General features: G+C 44.0%; 1 protein-coding gene across 1 annotated transcript; it reads left to right on the top strand.

Moving 5' to 3' along the window:
* The first annotated feature begins 2,633 nt into the window (after positions 1 to 2,633).
* On the top strand, positions 2,634 to 16,924 carry LOC119166857 (uncharacterized). Its single transcript, XM_037418234.2, has 7 exons — positions 2,634 to 2,856; positions 3,980 to 4,291; positions 5,379 to 5,584; positions 8,966 to 9,087; positions 13,383 to 13,685; positions 15,230 to 15,435; positions 16,573 to 16,924. The coding sequence occupies exons 2-7, from the start codon at positions 4,007 to 4,009 to the stop codon at positions 16,705 to 16,707; spliced, it is 1,257 nt and encodes a 418-aa protein (XP_037274131.2). The 5' UTR covers positions 2,634 to 2,856; positions 3,980 to 4,006; the 3' UTR covers positions 16,708 to 16,924.
* The last annotated feature ends 293 nt before the right edge of the window (positions 16,925 to 17,217 follow it).

Below are 17,217 nucleotides of genomic sequence, written 5' to 3'. Positions count from 1 at the left end.
ACCACTGGGACATGAAACCAATTGTGCATTTTGACATATGTGACTTCTCAACCTCTCTTTGTTTACTTTTTCTTATTCGTAACTCATGCTTCTTTCGGGGGGGAGGGGAATCATGTGACGTATGAAGCCATAGTAGTAGAGGTGAATGAAGAAGAATAAATCAGAATGGAATAAACATGGGGTATGAGCCAGGCTATGTCTCTCAGTCATCATAGCGTCACATATATATATTTATTTATTTAATAATTCTGCCAATCTTGTCGGAGACTATAAAAGGGAGGGTATATGAATACATATTTATTTACACAAAACCATAATCATTAAAATCGTAAAGAATGCAATTGCAAAATGACATGCAGTAAAGAGCCATAATAAAAACAAACAATTTTAGTAACAATGCAAACAAACTAGATTACAGCTAAAATTATATATATATATAGCTTCAGAAGAATGTTCTTGGCTAACTGATTTAAATATATAAAAGTAGGGTATATACAACGTAGGGTATATAAAAGTAGGGTATATACAAGTAGGGTATATACTACAGTATATACAAGTAGGGTATATATACAACGTGCGGGTTCCACTATATCGTGATCCCTATCTGTTTAATTCGATTCAGGTCTTTTGCGTGAAACCACTATGCCATTATGAGGCACGAGGTAGTGGGGCACTAAAGGCTAATTCTGACCATCTAGGGCTCTTTAGCGAGCACATACATCTGAGCACACAGATGTTCTTGCGTTTGCTCCCATCAAAATGCATCCACCGTCACCAGAAATCGAACACTCGTTTACGAGGTTAGAAGTGCCTACTTTTTTTTTAACGTGAAAGCGTTTTATGCCGGGGTTCACCAAGGCTACGCTGACGTATTTCCGTCACGGATATGACGTAGTAAAATATATACTAACAGATTAAAAAAACGAGAAGGGAAGATACTGCCGCACGGCGCAGAACCAGCAACCTCCCGATTCGCAGCGTGCGGCGCAAACCACTACGGCTTAAAAAATACGTTGTCGAGAATGCTAACGGCAAACCCAAGGAGTGGTAAGTCATTTATATACACCATTATCTCTTTGTCACTCAGGTAGATGGAAGGAGCATTGATGCCGGTCTCCTCTCGTTTACCGATGCGGGTGCCTCAACTATTTCTCTCTACGTTTTCTTCTTACAAGTATCAGTATCGACAAACTGGCCCAGCAAGGAGTACTTATACAAAGCATACCGACGTTCCAATCCTCTTATCTATAGTGGTTTTGTCATCATCATCAGCCTGACTGCGCTAACTGCAAGACAAAGGCCACTCCCATGTTCCACCAATCAGCCCGATCCCGTGGTCACGTTATCTCCTCAAACTTCTTAATCTTGTCCACCCACCCAACATTTTGCCTCTCCCTCTAGAACTTGCGATCTTTTGGAATATACTTTCTGCATGACCAACGGTCTTGTTGCCCGTACCGTGCTCATTTCTTGATGTCGCCCAAGATGCACTTAACACGCATTCATTACTTGACCTACTCTGCTGTCTTCCAGCAAGGCGAAAGGCTTAGATGCCACATCAAACAGGAAATTTGGCCACCGGCAAAGACCACCCTGGCGCTGTGTCGGGAACAAGCGACGCAAAAGATCATTGTCACGTGATGGTGTCATCACGATGCCAGAAATACTAGCACAACGTCGTGTGACATAATGCTACGTGACGCTGTTGTAGTGCCCTCTTTTGAGTGGTGAACAAAATCGGGAAGCATGTGACCTCAATAGAAGAAAATAAAGAATGTGTTCGGCAGTGGCACGTGAAGCCACGAATCATGTTCCCTGCTCCCTTATACATCGACTGATAAGTAAAATAAGACAACTTTCACGTTATAGTCATTCTATATAAGAGAAGGTGAAAAAGAAGAAGGTGAATGTGCAAGTGACCCAGTGAATTTTCCCTTGACGTCACGCCTGCCAAGTGCAATAAACTGTTCGCATCCACATGATCTGCAGTGGGCCGAAAGGTCGAGATAAACTATTTTTCAGTTACACTGCCATTATGCTGAAGCGTAAAGATAAAATAAGGCATGAACTTGTTGAGGCATTCTTTATCAGAAACGAGGGTATTGAATGTATATCTGAACCGTCTTACGAATACGTCTTAGATTACGAGGTACGCAAGCTCAGCCATTTTTTTGACATCACCTTTTTTTTTTGCGCACACATGTGTTGCTTTTCGTTGTGTTCATTTTTGTTTCATTAAACTTCAGTTGTTAGACTGCACTCGCACTGTGCTTTTCATTCTTGTGTGCCGTCCTATTTGCACTGATTTTCTACAGGATGCATCAAATGCAACTCTCCCACCTCCCTACCTTGGGTCCTTGAAAGACAGTTCACCTATGCTTCTGTCACTTCTAAATTTGAAATTTAGACGTCTACAGAAAAAAAATCGCACAGATGTCTCCCTCAGTAAAATCTTCAGTATACTAAGTACAAAGTAACTTTCTTTGTTTCGTCAATGCTGACAGAGAAAAAGAGAGAGAAAAAAAACAAGAAATTTCAACATCCAGCAATGCGCTACAAGTGTACCACAGTGCATTGTCTGAATGACAATCAATCATGCCGTGAACAATGCTGTCCACATTAGCCATTGGAAATATTCTGAGTGGTCAGCTGTGAAAGCGTATGAGCTGAGGCACATATTTTCATAGCTGACCACCCAGAATAGCCTCATAATATCGGTGTTCTTTCAAGCAGGTTGCCAGTGAATGAAAAAAATGGCTAGGAAACATGTCAACGCGGCACACGTGCTGGCCATCTTGGTCGCCATCATTGCAGCTGTGCTTGACCGTGCACGTTCCGGCGAAAGAAAGCAAATGAGTTGAGTTGTTCTTATTTTGGTGTATGGACATTAAGCATAAGTAATAACAGAGACCTTTTGTTGTGCGTCTACTTCAGCGTCCTGTCAATAACCATAGTCTGTAATTTATTTTCCTGCTTTACTTCAGAAAGGATTCTGTCTGGTCACTTTGTTGCTCATATGAAAACTTGCTAATCCCATTTTGAAGAAAAATACTTAATGTCGTAGTTTGACTATATAGAAGTGAAAGAGTATATTGTAAACCCATGTGATAATTACATGCACAGCCTGAACTGCATACTTCGTTTATGTATTGGTACCCTCGATAATCATACCGGCTCATTACGATACGAACAGCTTGAAATGTGGACCCTGTCCTCTGGGGGTGACTCCTGTTGGTTCAGGATCAAGATAAGTACTTTTTGGGGTACGTCACACAAGAAGATAATCGATTGATATTTCCCTCCTGACTGCAATACATACCCTCTTATGGCATACTGTGAAAGAGATGACAGAGTTGTACTCTATATTTTTACTGTCCTTAATAATTATACGTGACTTTGTGTGTGTTCCCCTACCCGGAGCAATCGGTGGAGAAAACTGGTGAAAAAACTTAGGCGGCGATGGAAAACACCCACACAGGACAAGCGTTGGGCTTACAAATGAGTGTTTATGTCCCTCAGTTTTCCCCCAGTTTTTCTTACAGAGGTAGAATTCGCTTTCCTATAGCTGGTCCACGTTGCGTTGAAGTTGCGTGCGTTATGGCGAGGTGCTATTTGTACCACATTGACACGTTTCACATTTTGTACTGTAAGGTGTGCAACTGTGACAGGGCTTAGAGGGCCTATTTACGCATGTGCTTCAAGTTCATGCGTGTGGGTTGTGGGATTTATTCTGTAAGCATTCAGTTGTGAGTCCAGCGCTCATCCTGTCTGGGGGTTTTCTTTCGCTGCCTTCGTGTCTTTCGACTGATTTGTTCTACATTTTACAACCTTTTTATTTATTCGTAAGTAAGTAATCAACTATCACGATTGCAGCAGCTTAACAAGCTCCAGTAGGCACAAATTTATCACTGAATATCACTTTCAACTTGGTGAATGTCGTTTGATTACAGTTCTGCAATGTATTGCTTCTTTTTTGAAGGCTACGATATAGCCGGCACGGCTGCTTATGGCTATAGCCGCATGTGGCCGCACTGGCAGCAAGGGATCGCTGGCAAGTGGTGGCGACCTTGGCCGATTCCGGATGAGATGCATGCGAAGCTCGCTTGTTCGGGCATCGAATTCGTGCCCCGCCACGTTTGGGACGCCCGTCCACCCAAGGGTTGGGAGAGGCTCAAGGTGCAACCAGTGCCGCGATTCTTTGTGCACCACACAACGGAAGCTGAGTGCTTCGACTTCTGGAGCTGTTCGCAGAGAATGCGCTACTGGCAGAACTTCCACATGGATACCAGAGGTAGACATACTGCGTCATACTCGCAAGAAACGGTGACTATCAGCAGTGGCGAAGCTGCAGGATGTTATTTCTAGGAGGGCTGGTGGTGCGACCACTATACGTGTATAGCTACGCAAGTTTGTTTGCATGCATGCAAGTACAAGGTGACCAATTTCACCTGGGGAACGTGGTTAGAGGCGCTTAACTTATAAGTAAAGCATTATTATACACATCAAGATTAGGCTTTCTTCATCGGACAGTGCGCATGTGGTACATGAAATGTCAATAAGTCTTGTTTGCACGTATGAGCAAGAAATGTGTATATGTGGCGAACTTCAGGTGCAGAGATTTTTTTCAGGTACATAAAATTCCTTCTGCCTCTGTTCCTTTTTCTTGTATTCCAAGAAATGAAATCTATTTTACTACTATATAATACTAACACAGATACTATACACATAATAAAAACTAAAGGTTCGTTGTTAATACCTATAACATTTCGTTTGGCTGAACAGCGATGTCAGAATCCCAGATGAATTTTACTAGGACGTTCAAGTTTCTGACAAAACGAATGACATAAACGTGCGCGAGTATGAAAAATTCAACCACCTGAAACACCCGTGAAGTGCCCCGCCGCGGTGATCTAGTGGCTAAGGTACTCGGCTGCTGACCCGCAGGCCGCGGGTTCGAATCCCGGCTGCGGCAGCTGCACTTCCGATGGAGGCGGAACTGTTGTAGGCCCGTGTGCTCAGACTTGGGTGCACGTTAAAGAACCCCAGGTGGTCGAAATTTCCGGAGCCCTCTGTTACGGCGTCTCTCATAATCAGATGGTGGTTTTGGGACGTTACACCCCACATATAAATCAATCATTCAATCAATCAATCGATCAATCAACACCCGTGAAGTGTTTGACGTCACAAAAATGAGTGAGTGCTATTGGATCGAGCACTTATTAAAGTTCCCTGTGGGAGGGACAGGATGAACTTGACATTTTTTCTTAATATGTAACCTATTGTATATTTACTTATCGAAAAAGAAGTCGCTTTTATGCATGATCGCGTCGCCTGCGCAGGCTAGCTTAACCAGTGAAAATTATGTCGTGCGTTCGCAGACTGGTTCGACCTCGGCTACAGCTTCCTCATCGGTGGCGACGGGAGAGTGTACGTGGCCCGCGGCTGGGACGCAGAAGGCGCTCACACGAAGGGACACAACAAAGACGCGCTTGCCGCCTCCTTCATCGGCGACTTCTCGCGACACCTGCCAACACCGAGGGCCATATGGGCGCTGCACAGGCTGCTGCAATGCGGTGTTGCCCTGGTGACGTATATATGACACTACCGTAGAGTTCCAGAATAGCACACTAGAGGGAACTCTGGCGCTAGCGTCTATGGTAGCTGCAAAGCAAGGTGCCCAAGCCAGCTTGGGAATGACCGGAAGTACATGGTTATGCCTTAGCTTTATTAGATTGGCTCCGCGTGGCTTGCAGCCACTTTGTCGCAAGACAGAGTTTAGTATAAATTAAATAACCACACATCAACCCTTGGACCCTTTTAGGCTCACCAACTCATGTTAGCTCCCAAGGTTTACAACGAGCTATTATTTTATCCGAAACAAACACCAAAATGCCACAATAAACCAAGATAGAAGCGCATTTAAAGAAGCAAGGACGAAAAACAGGCAAATCCGCGTACTACCCATTATTCCCATGGTAGCGCAATGATTGCAGTCACAGAGTGCCCTCTAGTAAAAAATGTAAGAAATTCTATGGACACTACGGAATGCGACTATAAGTGCCAGCTGTTCACCAGTTCTGTAACCTAGTTCTTATACTTGTGTACTCGAATAATAAGAATCGTGGTTGACACTAAATTTGACAAAAGCCATAATAAATAACACTGTTGTCAAAACAGAGAGAGATTGATATAAAGATGAAAAATTTAGGTGATTAAGAGCAATATAGAAAAGATTTCCACTGAGTTTGTTGAGGTTGCAGCCCGGACAAACAGTCTCGGCTGGCCATTCATCGATCGAAACCAAGGGGGTAAGCGAAGAATGTAAGAGCTGGATATTGGAAACTACTCCCCCCCCCCCCCCTGCTCGAGAATGTTCAGCTTTGCATGCGTATATACTATACCTGTACACATACAAAAGCACGCATAAACGTACATATAAAGAACGGCGACCCTCCTCCCCACTCCCCCTTCCCAAATTTCTTACTGCGCACCTAATTGAAACGTCCTCTTATAGCAGGAGTCTCAAACTCGATTCGGGCAGCGTTGTGCACCGTTGTCGCAAAACACCGTCAGCAGCTAACACAAGAGGTTATTGAGGCCAATCAAATTCAAATGCTGGGTGATCTATGTATCACCATGCCTTCGTTTGCACTCATTAAATAAAAAGAAATCAAGTATTTTGCTTTGACACAATATATTGTGAGTTTGCGCTGAGGTGTGGTGTTGCAGCCGCTTAACGAGATTTTGATTGTCTGGCTGTGACGCAATAGGTTGAGCGGTTGTGCTGTGATGTGCTGCTTTTTATAATGGGCACATATATTTCCAGCATTTTCGCTAATAAAATTTCAGTGGAAGTCGGTGCTTTTTTCTGTCTTTGTCTCTTCTTCCATCGTTACGCTGTAACTACTTGTAGTCTTGTGCTGTGCAAATATGTTGATTCAGGCAGTGGGCCACAGCCACAGAATTTATTTCCATGAGGACCGGGTCAGGAAAGAAGGTCAAAGTGGGGAGGGGGAGGTGGTTAGTTTGTACACATTGTCAGTTAACGTTACCATTGAAAAGGAAACCTTTCCCATTTCTCACATGCGACCTGTATTAAAAAAAAACGGTAGGAAGGGGCAGATGGAAGCTTGCGATAAAAAATCCGTAAACAGGGGTTGTGTTGAGCCAACATTTCGACAAGCCGACATGTCTTCCTCGAGGCTCGAACAGAAGTGATTTCTTTAGCGCCAGCGTGTCTACGCTTCGTACCCTCTCCTCCATCCTAACAATAGAAGGGAAGGGGCACCATTGGACACGCGGGTGTGAGAGAACAGGGGAGGGGGGAGCCGCGGTGACGGATTGTATGAGATATCAGTTCTGTTCTAGTCTTGAGGAAGACAAAAATGTCGGCTCGACACAACTTCTATTTATGAGTTTTTCATACGACTTGTATATGAGATAAGGGAAAGGTTTACTTTTCTGGAGAAGACTCGCGGCGCCAGGATGTCATCTAACAACATGTCAATATACCAATCTTACAAAATAAGTGATATCTGGACGCCGAATATAAAATACTGTGTTTGCTTCACTGCTATGCTTCAACATATGGTGCTCACATAGGGTGCCTGACGACGACAATACTTTAAACCAGTCATGCCTGCGTAGCTGACGCGCATACTTATGAAAATTAGAAGAAAATATGGGTCGAGCACAGCAATATGTGGGCCACGTGTTTGAGATGCCTGGCTTAAATAGCCCCTAAACAGCCTTTGAAGATATATAAAAAACGAGCGTGATATCCTCTCCCGGCATCCCCCGTCTTTTCGACACAATTCATGACGCCAGCTGTTCATTCACGTGATGTCGGGATGAAATAGGCTCTCTATTGGTCGATATACGAGAGGTATCTGTTGTATACTGTCGCCTACTCTGTTTCCTCATGCAGTCGGATGACTGTTGTATTTTGTCTCGCACCAACTGTTGGGCGAGATCAACTGATTTCACTTTGTTTTCAGCATTTGTGACTGCGTGAGCGGAAATAACAGCATGTGTTAGAAGAGTGCAAAATCTTAACCAGCACTACACTTAGTACTGACATTCCACGTGTTTTCTGAAGAAAAAATTCACAGTTTTGCCAAAAGTGCGAACAAATAAATGTGACAGCAACATATTGGAATGTTTTACGAAGCAAGGCTAGCATTTTTAGGAGCAATATTAATTGTAGTCCACTTGCTAAGTAATCAGTTTCCTGCAGCGCGGCCACAGTAGTAACTCTACAAAATGCTGGTGTAAGAAAACACAGCTGCTCCAGGTATGCCTTCGGCACCATTTTTTCATGTTGAGAACACAACCCATAGAAGCTCCCACCTGCTGTGGAGGCACAAGCCACGCACTGACCGTTACGGAAACCATACGCACCCACCCTCCCCTGTTCCCTCACAAGATTAGCGCACACGCAGATAACTCCAACCGAAAAGATGATGTTCACTCGGCAGAAAAAGGAGTCTAGAGGATTATTCCTTGTATATATGTACATACGTATACATATATGTGAATGACGGCGGCTCAAGTGGTGGCGACGCTGGTTGAGACTGTCGATATAATTGCTATTCCAATAATAAATGGCAAGGAACAAAGAGCGCTTGTAGGAAGGGTAGCAAAAGCAAGAAAGAAACTGCTCTCTTGTCTTTGAAGTCGGGGTAGTTTAGGGGCCCTTATATGACGTCCCTTGCTTTATCGATAATACCTTACAGTGACAGGAAACTCAGAAATAATGGAGAATTATAATGAGTGCCACAACTTAAGCTACTTATTATATTATTTCTTTTTTTCCCCTGATTTGTCAATTATTTGTACTTATTTCTTTACCTGGAAGGTCCCGCTTCGAAAATGATTCCACGTTTCGCCTCATTCTTCTCGGTAGAAAGCCATTCATGCAGTCATGTAGCTGTAACCATCAATCACGACACTTTTTTTTTTCCAGGGAAAGATCTCTGCCGATTACACTATTCACGGACACCGAGACGCCGGCTGCACGAGTTGCCCCGGTGATGCCCTGTACGGTTACATCAGTCGGTGGGCTAACTTTGGTGGGAGACTCCAAAAGTACGTCTGCAGCCCACCAGGAGGCAACAACCGCAGTGTGCCACATTAAAAGAGCAGTAAAAATAAACTCATCGGGTGCCTTATGATTCACCTAAGATGACTGGAAGGCGAAAATAATTTTTTAACATGCAAGTGTTTCATGCTGGGGTCGACCATGGAAACGCTGACGTATTTCCATCACGAATATGGCGTAAAGAAATGTACCAATAAATTGCAAAGAAGAAAAAAAATAAGAAGGAAAAGCTGTTATTTTGCATTAGAGGCATCAATATTGCCCCTCCACCCTCCAAGAATACTGAAATTATTTCAGCAAGGCTAACAAGAAAATTATGAGTAAACTTAAGTATACTATTTCTTTGGTGTGGTAGCAGGCACGTTTCAGTTGAGAAAAGCTTAATGTGCTCGTTGGCTGAGCATAATCAACGTTTCTTGCCCAAACTTTACAAAAAGGAAAGTGGAGACAGCGATGAAAGACGTATGGAAACACATTAGCAGAAATTAACAACAGTATTGCAGTAAAATTGATAGCTGGGAGAATTGGCATGCATTAATATTTTGACTTTAAAATATTTTTTTAGCACGTACAAAACACAGAGACAAGACAGAGACAGTACGTCTCTCAGTGTGCACTAAAAAAAAAGTAAAATATGGTAACAACTGTATATACGTCATACTCATCTATGTATTAAACAATTGCTAGTTTGTGCTGATGTGTTTTGCAGGTCTTTTGTCACTGGCTACAGTTTCTGTTTCGTAAAGTTTATGCAAGAAATGTTAATTGCGTTTCACTTCTGCAGCTTACACAATATTTCGAAGAAGAGTTGTCGCCTCGTATTCTAAATGTAAAGCAAACAAAGCTGAGAATACTCGTGTTCACCTTGTTAGTTCTGTTATGTTGAAAAATTAATTTTTATTACCACCGTTTCATTTTGTTCCAATATAAATAAAAGAATAATCCAAGTATATGGAAGCAACCAAAAAAAGTGAGTAAACCTGTCAATTGTACGTCCAGTCCGCACTCTAATGTTGGAGTGTTGATTAAACTTTCAGTTGTTAGACTGCGCTTGTGTTGTGCACTTTCTTGAGTTTTTTTTTTTTTTTTGTCCTTTCTTGTGCACTGACCATGATGAGAACATTCCAATGATTTTTCATAAGAATCTCGTATGTGAAAGTACTACAGCAAGCTTGTGTAGTTCGATAGGAAGCGTAAAAAAAAAGTTGCTAGATGCATACGACCAATATTGTAGCGACCAATATTGTAACTCGAGTTTTGTTAAAGCGTCGTCAACAAGTTCTTTGTGTAAAAAGTGAATGAAGGTGAAATTGTTAGTATATGAAACTTTCATTTTTTTTGCAAGAATTTGATAAACTATATTTAATAAAATATTACTTTAATTTGCATACACAAGTTCCTGACTTCAACAATGGGACATCCACAGTAAACATGAAGACACAAAGGACACACTGAAATTGTCGTTGGAAACAGTGAAAAAAAAATGGGAGGGGAGTCTTTTCAATGTCGTTAGTATTATAATCGTTCGGGGGTGGCATTTGTTTGCAGCGTGATCCATCATGCAATGACCATTGTTGCCTCTATTTTCACCCTCTGCGAACTTGAGAACAATAGGTATAGCGAGAGCCGAGGCACAGATTTAAATGTTCGTTTGAAGAATTCTAGAAAAAAAGTGTTATTCGAAAAGAAGCTATTTGGACAACATGGCTCATGGATTGGTCACTACCTTCGTCTTCGTAGTAGCTGTGCTAAAGGAAGCCTCCTCTGGTGACCGGAAGCAGACAAGCTGAGTGAATCTTTGGGTTATTCTGTGTGCGTATGGACATAAGCGAACTCAGGATTCTCCAAAAAGGCAAAGCAATGTTTCACGACAGCATCCCACATTCCCTCCGACCTTATTGTTCTATGGGTCGAGGGCCAAGAACAAGCTCTGGGATAGATGAAAAACTGTTATTGAGGCAACGTTGTTGCTCTAAGAGCGTCCAATAAGGTGAACTTGTTGGCTGGCTGGTTGAACATCATGTACCAGAAAATAGGGCGGCAAAAACGCCGACCAAGCATGGAACAAAGAACACACCACATGGAATGCTGACAGAGCAATGTCGTCAACCAATTCACATGGACCCAAGAACGATACTTTCACGAAGTCTTTTGAACAAGCAAAGTCTAATAAGTTGAACTTCTTGGCTCTCTAGTTGAACATATTGCGTCAGAAAACTGCGTGGTAAAAACGAAGGTGAAACATACGGAAAAGCTCTATGAAGGTATTGCCCTTGGATTTGTGTGCTTTTGACACCCAGATTGCTGTATCAGCACTTCGTGTGGTGTGTTCGTTCTATATGCTTCACCTTTGCTTTTACTGTACTGCTTAATGATACCAGATCTCAGTATGGCCTGCATCTAGGGACTGGCTTTTCCAGAGTAAAAATGAGAAGTAAACCGCTCTTGGAATGAAACATCTGTGCTGCTCTGCCGCCATTATTACCAAAATCCCGCATGGTCATAACCCTCCTCACTAAACAGTGATGGTACAGAGCCTCCTGAGCAAATGTACAAGGTGTTCCTCTTATATCGTTGGGGGGCTGTGTGCCCCCCCTCTCCCTACTCCAGCCCCCCACACGACACGCATACTCATGTGGATGGACAATGGGCTGCTAAGGTAGATGGATAGAGTAGCGTGGAGTAACGCCATTGGGGACTGCATTGAGTCCGGACATATCAAAATTCACAATGGCCACATCTTGAGCCAGAGACACCGTGCAATAGGACTATATCTCTTCTACAAACAGAATTGTTGAGAAGTTGTTTAACAAGAATATCGCTGGAGGCAAAGTTCCAATAAGGGGACAACGCCGACTTTGAAGCATAATTTAATTGGTAGCTTATCTTTCAGTGAGAATCATTTTGGGAAGGGGGGGAAGAGGTGCACCTCCTTAACCTTCAGATGAAGGGTGCAAATGAAGTCGAGTGTCACTTTGTGCTTTGTTTGCAATTGCACAAACACACATGCACGCACACATATATATATAGGGAGAAGAGGGGGCACGGGCCCGACATGCCACCCCCTGGCAACGCCACTGCTTAATGTCTCCATCTTCCCCCGAACTTCTTTCATGTTTGAATCACTAAAAGAAACAGGAAATAACCATACCTCCATCGGGCCACTTCTGGTGCTCTTGCTTCCATGCCTTTCTGATTTTGTAGTTTCTGATTGATTGGACGCCCCTTTTAATTGCATGCTTTAGTTGAACGTCTACAGTTTCATTCCTTACATCTACAGCCCATTTCACGTTCTTGCGCCAGCACATGTGGATGGCAACAAAGTATTCATATATCCGCCCGTGGGTTAGTCAGAGCTGCCTAGACGTGAAAATATTATTATTTTGCAGGCTTGGTTTATACATTGAACGAGTGACGTGCTGCTCAAGCAACCTAACCTAACCCAACCCAACCTAACCTAACCTACCCCAACCTAACCTAACCTACCCCAACCTAACCTTACCTGACACAACCCAACCTAACCTAATCAAACCTTCTATGCACGCAGTATAGCTTACTTTTCTTTGTTCTCTTCTTTTGAAGGAAGCCCGAGTTTTGGCCGTCGTTTACTGAAGAGGAGTTTTATTAAATATTTTATAAATTGGTGGCCGGAAAATTTATAAAATTTCCGAGCAATTTATATATATATGGGGCATTGGCATAGCCAGGGTGAAAAGTGTTCACCCCCCCCCCCCCCCCCCACACACACAACTTTTCAATTTTTCATGTGCACAGATATATGTACAAGTACAGATACAAATGCACACGCAAACAAACACAAAGCCTAATTAAATCCGGCCACACCCCGAAAAATATTATTGGCTATGATACTGCTAAAGAGTACCAAGAAGCATTGATAGAATGTTATACAAGCATTCCTTAGCCACCCACACGACTTTTGCATTAGCTCCCACATGAGTTGCGATTTTTCCCGGCCATTTATTTTTCTAATGGCTGTAATTATGCACATGTAACGTTATATGGATCCTATTTTGGGAAAACATTCGTAATGAAAACCCAGGAGCTATATATATTGTTGGCAGCACATGTATGCTATTTTTGATAAGGGTTTCATTATTTGCTTTAGAGAAAGTACTTTGTTGGCAACGTGCAGTCAGCGGGAGTTGGAAGGATAGAGGGTGGATGTGGTTAATCGTAGCCCCTTTGGCATATCGCTAGAGCATTGTTACGCAGAAATTTTGATGATGCTAGCTGATGACTGTCGCTGTCATTTTACGTGAAGGCTCCCTCGAGGCTGGCGCAACTTCGCATGGCTATCCTGACTGGAACCGAGGAAACGAGGGCACAGCTTGGTGGCTACCCCAGCTGCTGCGGCACAAGTACCTCGTGATGCTGGCCTGCTCCGGCATCGAGTTTGTACCCCGCCAAGCCTGGGGTGCCCGGCCACCCAAAGAGTGGGAAAGGCTCAAGGTTCAGCCTGTACCCCGTGTCTTCGTGCACCACACCGCTGGAGGGGAATGCTTCGACACGTGGACTTGTTCAGAGAAGATGCGGTACATTCAACACTACCACCAAGTCACTAAAGGTATAATCTGCTTAACAATCATAATAAGATTTATAGCAACAATAATTGTTGAAGTTTGACGTCCCAATTGATTGATTGATATGTGGGGTTTAACGTCCCAAAACCACTATATGATTATGACAGACGCCGTAGTGGAGGGCTCTGGAAATTTAGACCACCTGGGGTTTTTAAACGTGCACCCAAATATGAGCACATGGGCCTACAACATTTCTGCCTCCATCGGAAATGCAGGTGCCGCAGCCGGGATTCGAACCCGCGCCCTGCGGGTCAGCAGCCGAGTACCTTAGCCACTAGACCACCGCGGCGGGGCTTGACGTCCCAAAGCCACCATAAGATTATGAGTCGCCGTAGTGGCGGGCTTCGGAAATTTGACCACCTGGTGTTCCCTAACATGCACCTAAATCGAAGCACACAGGCATCAAGCATTTCCGCTTCCATCAAAAATGCGACCGCCACAGCTGGGATTCGATGCTGCGACCTGCGGGGCGATAAGATTCAGGAATGGTAAGCTTGATGCACTGCTCCGTGTAACGGCATAGCAATACTATTGTCCAGACATTACGCTCCTCGTTTTTATTAAGGTTAAAGATGCCGCCTCACCAAACATGAGGAGTGACCCTTGGCATCAACACGAGTGCTGAAACACATCATCATCACTTGGCGACACCGCCCTGTGATGTCATCATGACGTAACATGTTGTCAAAATGTGTGAAATCATCATGGCATCAATATGACTTGGCACAATGTGACGTCACATGATGTCATCGTATGGGCGAAGGTAGGCCGACCCCGGAGGCACTAAATAAAACACGCCGGGGACAAAAAGCTCCCAATGCATTAGATTCTGGAGGCGGTACAAAACCACACTGGGTGCAGAAAAGTTTAAAGTGGGAGAGGCTAATCAATAAAACGTATTATGAAAATTGAAAAAAAAAAGGATGGCATGTGCTGTCAGTCATCTTACAACTGCATAAAGACCCTTGTGACTTTTTTAGGTGTCCTCGAACTTCCCCTATAGTACACTCGGCTGAGGTAGCCGGATCGAATATCGGCCGCGATGGCTGCGTTTGGATGGGGTGAAAAAATTCAGGTGCACATTCAAGAACACCAGATGAACCAAATTTCTCAAGTATTGCATCCCACATAATCTCCAACAATCATATTATTATGCACCCAAATGTGACCGCCGTAGCCAGAGTGGAGCCTGCGTCTTTCGTGTCAGCAGCTGAGCATCATGCATGAACCACCAAGCAGCTGTGGCGTCTGCCATGACAGGGGCAAAGCCAGAAACTTTTTTCGAGGTGTTCAACCTTCTGTTATGTTCATTTGGGCATTTCTATGTGTGTACTTATAGTATATACACATGAAAAGCTTAAAAACTCTTGGGGACATACAACTGCCTCTTCCTGATGATCATGGTGGCGATGAGGTATGAGGTCTTGCCCTTTGAAACGGGTGATCTAGAGACATTGCCTGGATCTGACCTATCTACAGGCTCCGCCAGTGTGGCATGACATACACGAAATAGCAAGTGTATTTGCAGGTTGGGAGGACATTGCCTACAGCTTCCTCATCGGAGGCGACGGGCGAGTGTACGTTGCACGGGGTTGGGACGCCGTCGGCGCCCACACCAAGGGTCACAACAAGGACGCCCTTTCCATGGCCTTCTTTGGTGACTTCTCGCGCCACCTGCCGACACCCTGGGCGATGAAGACCCTCGACAGGCTGCTTCAGTGTGGTGTAGCCCTGGTGAGACCATACTACACAGTTTTAATGATTGGATTATAGAACAATAGGAACGTCACCGAAGTGAACATTTTGAAAAGGGAAACTACATTCAACGATACTTGAAAAAAATGAAGAGACAACGGGTGAGATAAAGGGAGGTTATCCAATTCTTGTAGAACGTGCGAGCAAAAAGTCTAGGACAAGCGATAGAAGGATGCTGCACCCGTCGTTCATTTCGTGTTTGCGTTAACTACCGCAGTGATTGACTTGTCCCAACCAACCCAAATCGCCACTTTCTTGAGCTAGAATACAAAAGAGACGGATGCCTAGGGAACTTCATATTAGTTGCAGCCACACAATAAAGAGCAGTTGAAATAATTATTGGGGTTGTGCGTCCCAGAACCTCGACATGATTATGATAGAAGCCGTCATGAATGACTTCGGAAATTTCGACCACCTCGGGCTCTTTAATGCGCACCTCAATCTAGAAAAACTGGCGTCTAGCATGCTGCCTCCATCGAAATACAACCACCGTGGTCGAAATTCGATCCCGCTACTTTCGAGTCAGCAGTCGAGCACCTTAACCAGTAAACCAAGGCGGTGGGTGCAGTAACAAGTACTTAGTTTTGAAAATACCTCATTTTTAAAGGTATGTGCTTGTTTCATTTGCCGTACGGTATTTCGTACGTCATCAGGTTATGCATTAAGCTTCCATGTTCCCGCAGGGCAGCATTATTCATAGCAGTGCGCATGGAGGGGAGAGGGGGGCAGGCGGAAGCCACCCCCTCTCCCCTTGTAATTTAAAGAGTGGCGTGCAGTCAGCCTCACACATTGATATAAGGAAAGAGGTGCTGCAACGAGCCTTTGCCCTCTCCCCTGCTCTGAAAGGGATTCTCTGGGCACGCCTATGGCAATACCGTTCAGGAAAGTAATAAGGAAAACGCTCACTAACACTACCTTGCGAAAGTGTTATAAACGAGCTTATGTGCCTGGCTACGTGGACGACAGGGCTGTAGCTGTTCATTTTGTATTTACTATAATATGGCCATACCAGCATGCTTACTTATAAATACAAATTTCTATGCCATGTCTTAATTGTGTGGTTTGTGTGTTCACCAGACAGTCAATCAAACAATCAATCAATCAATTTTTCGCCAGGGCAAGATTAGTACCGACTACACCCTGCACGGCCACCGAGACGCCACCTGCACACTGAGTCCTGGAGACACCCTGTACGCCTTCATCAGCCGGTGGGGGCGCTTCCGTGGGAGACTGCAGACGTACACCTGTTGAAGAAGCGCTGTGTGCTAAAACCGTCTTGGAGCACGTGGAAATGATTAAGGTGGCGACCCTCGTTCACGCCCCCTTCACAATGCCTGCTCGTCTTTCACACAGCTTTCGTAACGTTGTTGCTGTTGGCTTAAACAACCATGACAAGGGACTGAGCTGGGTGTGCTAACCTGTCACATTCCGCACAGGACTGATTAAAGTTACGTGCTATTCAATTCAACTCACATCGTGTGCGACTTGCTGCATGGTGACAAGTCGTGTGGTTAAAAATGCAAAAGAAATATAACTTAGCTATTACATATGGAAAAAAAATTATGGCAGTATCGGGGTAGCACTGGACAGCCTGAAAAAAAAGAGTAGAGCTAATGATAATGATGATGGTGATAGCTCCAACATGGCTCGTACCCACCAACGGGGATTGCTCAAGAATTGATTATGTGAGCTTATGAGAAATTTTCAGTATTTAATATTGATGCCTAAAAGAAGTGGGGCTGATGATTATGAATCCTTAAA

The sequence above is a fragment of the Rhipicephalus microplus genome, chromosome 6 (genome assembly GCF_043290135.1).
Source record: "Rhipicephalus microplus isolate Deutch F79 chromosome 6, USDA_Rmic, whole genome shotgun sequence".
In the NCBI taxonomy this organism is placed as follows: Eukaryota; Metazoa; Arthropoda; class Arachnida; order Ixodida; family Ixodidae; genus Rhipicephalus; species Rhipicephalus microplus.
Note: the sequence above shows the minus strand (reverse complement) of the source record. Positions and strands in the feature narration are given on the sequence as shown.